Consider the following 10,539-nt stretch of genomic DNA (forward strand, 5'->3'; position numbering starts at 1 on the left):
AGTTTGGTGTAGTGGTTAAGTGCGCGGACTCTAATCTGGGAGAACCGGGTTTGATTCCCCACTCCTTCACTTGCAGCTGCTGGATGACCTTGGGCAAGCCGTAGTTCTGACAAGAGGTGTCCTTGAAAAAGAGCAGTTTGTCTCAGAGCTCTCTCAGCCCCACCCACCTCACAGGGTGTCTGTTATGGGGAGGGGAAGGGAAAGGAGTTTGTAAACCACTCTGTGACACCTTCGGATAGTGAAGGGTGGGGTATAAATCCAAACTCTTCTTCTCACGTCAAAAAGGATGTGGGCAGCAGAAGAAGAGATTGGATTTATACCCCACCCTTCAATACCCAAAGGTGTCACAGAGCAGCTAACAAATTCCTTTCCCTTCCCCTCCCCACAACAGAAACCCTGTGCGGCAGGCGCTGACAGAAACTGCTCTTTTCCGAGAACAGCTCTGACAGAACTATGGCTTGCCCAAGGTCATCCAGCAGGTGCAAGTGGAGGAGTGGGGAATCAAACCCGGTTCTCCTAGATTAGAGTCCCGCACTTAACCACTACACCAAACTGGATGGAGCGGGTGGTGCAGAGGAGAGTGACGAGGATGAATGGGGGGGGGGGCTGGGGACCAAGGGCCCCATGGGGAAAGGCGGGGGACTTGGGGAATGTTCAGTCTGGAGAAGAGGAGGTGGAGGGGGGACAGGATTGTTCTCTTGAAGTATTTGAAGGGCTGTCTCTTAGAGGAGGGCAGGGAGCTGTTCCAGTTGGCAGCAGAGGAGAGGACTCGCAAGAATGGGTTTAAATTAAGGGCGGGAAGGGACCGGCTGGATCTTAGGAGAAACGTTTTGACAGTCGGAGTCGTGCCACAGTGGAGTCAGCTGCCTCGGGAGGTGTTGAGCTCCCCCTCCCTGGCAGTCTTTCAGCAGCATCTGGACAAACATTGGTCAGGGAGGCTCTAGGCTGTTCCTGCAGGGGGTTGGACTAGATGGCCTGTAGGACCCCTTCCTAGAGATGCAAAATTTCCGGAAATGTTGAAGCTCGGAAAAAAACGGAAATTTTTGAAAAAATTGGGAAAAAATGCTACATTTGCACTTATTTTTTCTTTTCCAGATTGAAAGTCATTCTGTTACTTAAGGAACATAAAATATGACTATGGACACTTTTACTTGGCGTGAAATTATCACAACTAGCATATTAAAGATATGGTGTATCCAAACAGTTATTACAAACAGAATACCCTCCCACGTGCAGAAACAAAACTGGAACCTTTTTCTTTTCTAGTGACAATCGCACCTCCTAAAGGAAGAAATGTGTCTTGTTCTTGCATTGGAGGGTTCAGTTTGTAACCTAGGACTTGCTTGTCTTCAGTGCACAGAAATTAGATCAATCTGATACCATATGTATTTTTTAGAAATGATTTGGAAAATATTTGAACACCTTGTATTAAAATATTTTATCCATCATGTTAAAATAAAACGTTCCATAATCTATTTTTTTCATTTTCTTTTTTCATTTTTTTTGAAAAAAACAAAAAAGGCTTCAGGGAAAAAAAACGGGGGGAAAACGTTTTCTTCCCCAAATTTTTCCGTTTTTTTTCCGGGCCTTCACATCTCTACTCCTCCGAACTCTGTGATTCTTTGATTCTACAATATTGTCTGGGCCTCAGAGAAATCTCTGGGTCTGGCTTAATCCCCCAACTAAATAACTAGGAGGTTCTGCTGCTGCTGCTGCTGCACCTCCCGGAGACGGACTGCCCTTTCTCTATTTCCGCTCCCGGCCCAAGCCAGAAAACTTGGCAGGAGTTGTGACGGGCACCGAAACACTGATTCCCTCACGCACCAAAACCAGGCAGTGAGAAGACACAAGAGTTATTCTCAGAGGGTGAGGATCATGTTAATTTGCTCATATGTTTACGCATCGTGCACCTGTCGCACGGAGTCTCGTCTCGGCGGCTGTGGTCAGAGGTTTAAGGGATTTGTGTGTAGGAGGCCTGAGTGATTATTCTTTCCGTTGGCACCGAGGCTTGCTTCTCGGACATCCTCGTCAGCCTTGGGGAAAACCTCCCCGAAGGTGCTTGTGAGCTAGCTCCAAGGGAAATGGCTTAACCAGACAATAACACCACCGGGTGGAGCCATTTTGAAACACCCTCTGTGTAGAATATGGCCCTTTCTACCCAGTTTGGGGTCTAAGTTTCTAAAACAAGATCCCCAACCTTGCTGAGCCGGTGGCCACCTTCGAAATTCTGACAGAGTGTGGTAGGTGCAGCCACAAAATGGCTGCCACAGGAGGCTAAGCCAGCCACAAAATGGCTGCCGCGGCTTACCTTCAGTCATGGACACCACACTGGAGACTCCTGTTTTGAAGGATCTGAGTGTTCAGCACAAGTATGTGTTTTTCTAATCCCCCCCTTCCAAATGCACAGCAACATCGCTAGAAACTAGGACTGTCAACCAGTCACGTTATTTTTTAAATGATTAGCACTTGCTGTTTGACTGACTATAAACACACGTGTCCAGTGCCATAACCACAACACCATCAGGGTCTTTAAGATAACAAAAGGATTGTGAGGTAACAGACAGTTTGACAAACGGTCAGAACGAAAGGTACTTTAAAGTACTTCAGAATTACAAAACTGCAGAACGATTGCTGTTGCTTTTAATGAAAGGTACTTTAAAGTACTTCAGAATTACAAAACCACAGAACAATTTCTGTTGCTTTTAATGAAAGGTGCTTTAAAGTACTTTAGAATTACAAAACCGCAGAACGATTGCTGTTGCTTTTAATGAAAGGTACTTTAAAGTACTTTAGAATTACAAAACCGTAGAACGATTTCTGTTGCTTTTAATGAAAGGTACTTTAAGGTACTTCAGAATTACAAAACCACAGAACGATTTCTGTTGCTTTTAATGAAAGGTACTTTAAAGTACTTTACAAGTACAAAACTGGAGAACGATTTCTGTTGCTTTTACTGAAAGGTACTTTAAAGTACTTCAGAATTACAAAACTGCAGCACGATTTCTGTTGCTTTTACTGAAAGGTACTTTAAAGTACTTCAGAATTACAAAACTGCAGCACGATTTCTGTTGCTTTTACTGAAAGGTACTTTAAAGTACTTCAGAATTACAAAACTGCAGCACGATTTCTGTTGCTTTTACTGAAAGGTACTTTAAAGTACTTCAGAATTACAAAACTGCAGCACGATTTCTGTTGCTTTTACTGAAAGGTACTTTAAAGTACTTCAGAATTACAAAACTGCAGCACGATTTCTGTTGCTTTTACTGAAAGGTACTTTAAAGTACTTCAGAATTACAAAACTGCAGCACGATTTCTGTTGCTTTTACTGAAAGGTACTTTAAAGTACTTCAGAATTACAAAACTGCAGCACGATTTCTGTTGCTTTTACTGAAAGGTACTTTAAAGTACTTCAGAATTACAAAACCGCTTTATATATTCATTTGTTGTTTGTTGTATTGCTTTTATCGCATTCAGTACGGCTGTACATCGCGTTACAGCAGAGGTCCCCAACGTGGTGCCTGCCGACAGCTCTCCTGGTGTTTTCAGAAAGTGGGTGGGGCCAGAGGGGGCTTTTGCCCATCAAGGCTTCTGAATCTCCGCTGGAGATTTGATCGGCTGTGTTGATTTTTAAAAACGTTGCACAACCCAAAGATCTGCACTGTGGGACTGAAGGTAAGCCGCGGCAGCCATTTTGTGGTTGGCTCCGCCTCCCACAGCAGCCATTTGGGGGCTGAGCCCACCAGGCTGTGTCAGAATTCCAAACGCTGTGTCAGAAATGGCAGGGGGGACCCCTGCATTAGACCAAAAAACTTACAAATGCCTTCTCCCATGCTGCTGGGCTCAGCAGTGCTCTTGGGCTTGTCTCCATTGCTGGGGAGGAGGAGGCGGCGGAGAAGGAGGAGGAGGAGATTGTATTTATACCCTGCCCATCACTCAGAGCGGCTTACAATCTCCTTTCCCTCCCCACAACAGACACCCTGTGAGGCAGGAGGGGTTGTGAGTGCTCTTTCGAGGACTGCTCTCGAGAAAACAGCTCTGAGAGAACTTGTCACTGACCCAAGGTCACACCAGCAGCTGCATGTGAAGGACTGGGTAATCAAACCCGGTTCTCCCAGATTAGGATCTGCTGCTCTTCACCGCTACACCAAACAAAGCCCGTCGCGCTGAAGCAAAATGGTACAGCGCGTTCCTGATCGGCACGTGGGCCAGAGGTTGCTTACCGCTGTCCTAACCAAATGGAGAAATGAAAGAACGGAAAACTAAAAGGGTGGGAAAGGAGTCCCGGGAAGGGGGGGTGTCCCTTAGACGTACCATACATGCTGTGCTCCAGATATCGGCCGGAGTGTTGTAGACGGCGCCGATGAGAACCTCTAGAGCCCGATACTGGCGTGTCTGGATGTCCTCCGTGAAATGTTTGTGCTGAAAAAAGGGCAGGAAGAAAGTGAAACAGTCGCATCACGTGTGTAGCCACCCCAGAAGCATAGACCAGGCCGCCCCGCCCCCCTTCTCCATATATGTAAGCCCCTTGACGGGACAGCCCTCTCAAATGCCCGTCTGATCTCTCAGATGCCCAGCTCATCATGCCTGGCAACCCTAACAACATCCCTTTCCTCAAAGATGAACCAAATTTGTGGCAGGGGAGGAGCTTTCGTGAGTCACCGCTCACTTCTTCAGATGTATATAGAGCGATTCACGTTCTAGCCGTATCTGAAGAAGTGAGCGGTGACCAGTGTTCCCTCTAAGCTGAGTTAGTATGAGCTGGCTCACAGTTTCTTAGCCTCCGGCTCACACATTTTTGTCTTAGCTCAGGAAGGAGGGCTCCGGAACAAACTAATTTATGCAGCAGCCAAATCGCCTGCTCACAACTTTAATGTCAGTAGCTCACAAAGTAGAATTTTTGCTCACAGGACTCTTTAAGCTTAGAGGGAACATTGGCGGTGACTCACGAAAGCTCCTCCCCTGCCACAAACTTTATTAGTCTTTTTTCTTAAAGGTTTTTTTAAATTTCATATATAAGGCATACAAGACAAACATACATAGATACGAATTACGGGGAATCCATGTGTATTGTTATTTAACCTAGCTATTGGCCTCACACTGCATTCACAACATTCATTTCTTTTATCCACCTTATAATTTTCATATATACCTTTTGCTTACAATTGAATCTATAGTTCTTATTTCCTTTTATTTCAGTTATAGGTCTGGAAGTTTTAAGTGTTATACTCTTCTACCCATTCATAAAATCTTGACTATGTGTTGTCAGACTTTTATGATGTCCTCAAACTTTATTAGTCGTTAGCTACCAGTGATGGCCCCAGGTTTTTTCGCCCACTAGGCGAGGATACATTCTGCCCCCCCCCCCCGGGGGGGGGGGGGGGGGGGGGGGGGGGCGCAAACCGTCCCCCCGCCTCTCTGAGCCCCGGGGTGGTGGCCTTGGAGTCCTAGGAGCAAATTGCACCTCTCACGAGAGGTCATTCTGGCTCCACCAGGTCTTGTTAGAGGCTCTTTTAAAAGTTATGGCTGTGGGCGGTGGCGGTAACGGCAACGGTCGGGGGGAGGGGCGCGAAACGTTCCCCCGCCTCTCTGAGCCCCGGGGTGGTGGCCTTGGAGTCCTTTTCTACTTACAGATAGACTAACATAACAACCCATCTTGATCTGTTCCCTTTCCTCAAGCAATGCTACCCCAATATGTTTGATAATTACATGTTTCTGTAAACAACATCTACCTTCTTCCCAAATGGCCTCATTCTGCATTCTAGGTCCAAGGAAGGGCATTAGATACAGGGTTATATATCGGTGGTCCAAGTGCTTCTCTACCATCATGAGCTATTTTTCGTTTGTTTGTTCCTGTATCTCGAGAACAGGGGTGGCCAAACTTGCTTAACGTAAGAGCCACATAGAATAAACGTCAGATGTTTGAGAGCTGCATGCCATGAACAAATATTAAGGTTTCCCTTGCTCGAAAGCTAGTCGAATCCAACTCTAGGGGGCGGTGCTCATCTCTGTTTCCAAGCCGAAGAGCCAGCGCTGTCCGAAGACGTCTCCGTGGTCATGTGGCCGGTATGACTCAACGGCGAGGCGCACGGAACGCTGTTGCCTTCCCACCAAAGCGGTACCTATTTATCTACTTGCAATTTCTTGCTTTCGACCAGCTAGGTTGGCAGGAGCTGGGAGCTCACTCCGTCACGCGGCACTCGGCTCTCAAACTGCCGAGCTACCGACCTTCTGGTCTGCAGCTCAGCGTCTTAACCTCTGAGCCACCGCGGCCCCATGAACAAATATTACACGTATGTTTTTATTGAAAAATATGCAAACTGGATTCTTATTAACATGAAATGAGACTGCCAAAAATAAAAACAAAATGGGTAAAAATAGATATCGATAATGATATTTGTATTGTCCAATAATATTTGTAGGTTGGGCGGGGCCTCTGAGAACACATTTAAAGTTAAAGTTGCTTTTTTTCTCTACTCCCCCCTGCCTCAAGCCCAGGGCTATTTTTGGGCAGGAACGCACAGGAACTGAGTTCCGGCTGGCTCCTGAGTTGGCCACGCCCAGCAGGAACTCATTAGCATAATAGGCCACACCCAATAGCAGAAACTCATTAGGATTGGCTACATTAGGGGTGTGTGGCCTAACATGCAAAGGAGTTCCTGCTACAAAAAAAGCCCTGGGTTTTGACAACAAACAAGGTAAACAGAATAAGAGGGGAAAGGTGGTTGTGGATGGATGACCACACTTCTGGTAACATGGGGGTGTGGCCTAATGTGCTAATGAGCGGTGCTGTCAGGGGTGTGGCCTAATATGCTAATGAGCTTTGCTGTTGGGTGTGGCCTATTATGCTAATGAGTTCCTGCTGGGCTTTTTCTACAAAAAGAGCCCTGCTCAAGCCTACCCAGGAAGGGGAACACTGGCTGGGGAAGGGAAGACCGATCGTGGACGGGAGGCATGACTCCGCTTCGCTTCCCCAGCTGCTCAGCCGGGAGCCGCACAATGTGTGTGAAAGAGCTGCGTGTGGCTCCCGAGCCACAGTTTGCCCACCCCTGGTCTACGACGACAGGGCCTTGTCCCAGATGGCCCAGGCTAGCTCAATCTCCCCCAGACTTTGGAAGCTAAGCAATCTCTAAGGCGCTCCTGGACTCTTACTCTTTTCTACTGCTACAGACAGACTAACCCAGCGACCCGTCTTGATCTATCTCAAAGGGAGCTCTGACTCTCAAAAGTATACCCTGGGAATTTTGTGGTTGGGTTTTTAAGGTGCTACGGCACACAAATCTCACTCTTCGGCTTCAGACCAACACGGCTACCCGCCTAAATGCAGACCTTATGCAGTTCCGCAGGGCCTGCAAGACAGAGCTCTTCCGCCAGGCATTCGAGTAGGAGCCGCCGCCTCCACTATTCCACCATCACCTCCTTCATCTCCACAATTTGACCATCTGTGGAGCGGGTATTATCTGAGATAGCTGGCCACCAAAGCTGGATGGTTATTCCCATCTTGGTTGAATGATATAGCACCGTGTTATAGGATGGTTTTTGGGGTTAAATATCGTATTTTATTGTATTTTAGATTCTGGCTTTGCCGCCTGTGAACCGCCCTGAGCCTTTGGGAGGGCGGTATAGAAATCCAACAAATAAATAAATAAATAAAATGGTCCCTTGTGACAGAAACGTCATCCTCGGTAATGCAGGCCCGTAGCTACAGTGGGGCATTTCGGGGCCTTGCCCCTCGACTTCCCGCCAAGCCCCCTCGACTTCCATCCAACCCTCACTCCCATGGCTCTCTGGGCCACCCGGAGGACTACCAACTCTGAGCCACCCAGCGGACTCCCCACCACCTCCCCTTCCCCAAGCATGGCTTGCTTCCCCGCGTAGGCAGGCAGAATGCGAACACTGCCAAAGTGAGTTTTAAATTTTTTTTATTTTCTTTTATTTTGTGACGCCGGTGCCCTGATTTATTTAAAGGCCCCTCGAATGATAAAATCCTGGCTACGGGCCTGCGGTAGCGTATCCCACTCTTGGCAATGTATGGTCTTTCCGGAGTCTTCTGCCAATCTTTCCCTGTGACCTCTGCCCTCTGCCACGCTGTCCCTGCACCTCTTGGCCGGTCCCACTTGCAACGTCCCCTTTGGGAGCTGCCCGTGGGGCAAGGAGCGTCTGCCCTGATTATCGTACTCACCACCCAACAGGCGTTGCCTAGATCTGCTATCTTCACGCTGATCTTGTCCGCATTTTGGGGGTCCAAGGGGTTCACCAGGAATTCGGAAATCCCGAAAGTGGATGCTGAAAAAGAAAAGGGGCGGAGGTGGGTGTGGGGAAGTGTTTTTTTTTTTTAAACCCAAGGATGGCCCATCTAACCACCCCCTCCGTGCTCAGCTCTTGAAGCGAGAACTCTGGAAGCCTGTGTTCAAACCACAGGAGTCCCGGACCCCTCCCCCACATTTACCTGTTGTGATGTCTTCTCTTAGCACTTACTTTCTAATGCTGCAGCGGGTTTGCCAACCTCCAGGTGGGGCCTGGAGGAACCCCAGAATTGTAACCAATCTCCAGACTACAGAGATGAGATCAATTCCCTGGGAGAAAATGGCTGCTTTGGAAGGTGTACTCCGCTGAGTTCCTTCCCCTCCCCAAACCCCACCCTGAAACCTCCAGTTATTCCCCAACGAAGGATGGACGCGAACCGGGAAAATGTGGTTCAGTTAGTGGTACGTGATGTGCCACGTTTGCGGACCACAGACTGTTTTAGCCGCCTTACGAACTGGTTCATTTTGTGAGGTTCACGAGGCAGTAGAACACCCACCTCCGGCATCCTAGAGACACCAGAGTTGCAGGGGATCTCTGGGTGCGTTTGGGAGGGCGGTATAGAAATCCAACAAATAAATAAATAAATAAAATGGTCCCTTGTGACAGAAACGTCATCCTCGGTAATGCAGGCCCGTAGCTACAGTGGGGCATTTCGGGGCCTTGCCCCTCGACTTCCCGCCAAGCCCCCTCGACTTCCATCCAACCCTCACTCCCATGGCTCTCTGGGCCACCCGGAGGACTACCAACTCTGAGCCACCCAGCGGACTCCCCACCACCTCCCCTTCCCCAAGCATGGCTTGCTTCCCCGCGTAGGCAGGCAGAATGCGAACACTGCCAAAGTGAGTTTTAAATTTTTTTTATTTTCTTTTATTTTGTGACGCCGGTGCCCTGATTTATTTAAAGGCCCCTCGAATGATAAAATCCTGGCTACGGGCCTGCGGTAGCGTATCCCACTCTTGGCAATGTATGGTCTTTCCGGAGTCTTCTGCCAATCTTTCCCTGTGACCTCTGCCCTCTGCCACGCTGTCCCTGCACCTCTTGGCCGGTCCCACTTGCAACGTCCCCTTTGGGAGCTGCCCGTGGGGCAAGGAGCGTCTGCCCTGATTATCGTACTCACCACCCAACAGGCGTTGCCTAGATCTGCTATCTTCACGCTGATCTTGTCCGCATTTTGGGGGTCCAAGGGGTTCACCAGGAATTCGGAAATCCCGAAAGTGGATGCTGAAAAAGAAAAGGGGCGGAGGTGGGTGTTGTGGGGAGGTCTTTTTTTAAAAAAAGCCCGAGGATGGCCCATCTAAGCACCCCCTCTGTGCTCAGCTCTTGGAGCGAGAACTCTGGAAGCCTGTGTTCAAATCACAGGGGTCCCCGATCCCCTCCCCCACATTTACCTGTTGTGATGTCTTCTCTTAGCACTTACTTTCTAATGCTGCAGCGGGTTTGCCAACCTCCAGGTGGGGCCTGGAGGAACCCCAGAATTGTAACCAATCTCCAGACTACAGAGATGAGATCAATTCCCTGGGAGAAAATGGCTGCTTTGGAAGGTGTACTCCGCTGAGTTCCTTCCCCTCCCCAAACCCCACCCTGAAACCTCCAGTTATTCCCCAACGAAGGATGGACGCGAACCGGGAAAATGTGGTTCAGTTAGTGGTACGTGATGTGCCACGTTTGCGGACCACAGACTGTTTTAGCCGCCTTACGAACTGGTTCATTTTGTGAGGTTCACGAGGCAGTAGAACACCCACCTCCGGCATCCTAGAGACACCAGAGTTGCAGGGGATCTCTGGGTGACTTTCCTCTACATCACCTCCAAGTTTGGTGAGGATTTGATTTACGGGGTCCGAGTTACGGTCCCCCCAAAGAAGATGCCCCCAGAAAAGTGCTTTCTGGGGAAATGGCTGCCATTCGATACACTCCGTTCTATACACTTCTGAACCTGCGCCTGTCAAAATGAACGCCTTTGCAAAAGGATCCTTACCAAGCTAAAGACATCAAAGTCGCAGGGTATCTTCCCCGAATGCTCCTCTACATGGTCTCCAAGTTCATAGAGTCATAGAATGTTAAGAGCTGGAAGGGACCTTGCAGGTCATCTAGTCTAACCCCCTGCACTCTGCAGGAGCATAGCCAAAAGACAGCCCTGCAACATACTTGAAAGATGGTTGTCCAGCCTCCACTTGAAAATGTCCAGCGAAGGAGCATCCACCACCTCCCGAGGCAGTCTGTTCCACCACTCAACCA

At 48.7% G+C, this 10,539-nt stretch overlaps 1 protein-coding gene across 1 annotated transcript in view; it reads right to left on the minus strand.

The window, feature by feature from the left end:
* Positions 1–10,539, minus strand: part of SRPK3 (SRSF protein kinase 3) — a gene marked incomplete at its 5' end in the record, with an annotated part of 37,283 nt that overhangs the window by 2,319 nt on the left and 24,425 nt on the right. Inside the window, 2 exons of the mRNA XM_015405571.1 lie at positions 4,312–4,419; positions 9,422–9,525. Of these exons, the coding sequence (XP_015261057.1) occupies positions 4,312–4,419; positions 9,422–9,525 (212 nt within the window). The remainder of the gene's footprint in view (positions 1–4,311; positions 4,420–9,421; positions 9,526–10,539) is intronic.

The sequence above is a fragment of the Gekko japonicus genome, unplaced genomic scaffold, assembly GCF_001447785.1.
Source record: "Gekko japonicus isolate JY-2015 unplaced genomic scaffold, Gekko_japonicus_V1.1 scaffold2795, whole genome shotgun sequence".
NCBI lineage: Eukaryota > Metazoa > Chordata > Lepidosauria > Squamata > Gekkonidae > Gekko > Gekko japonicus.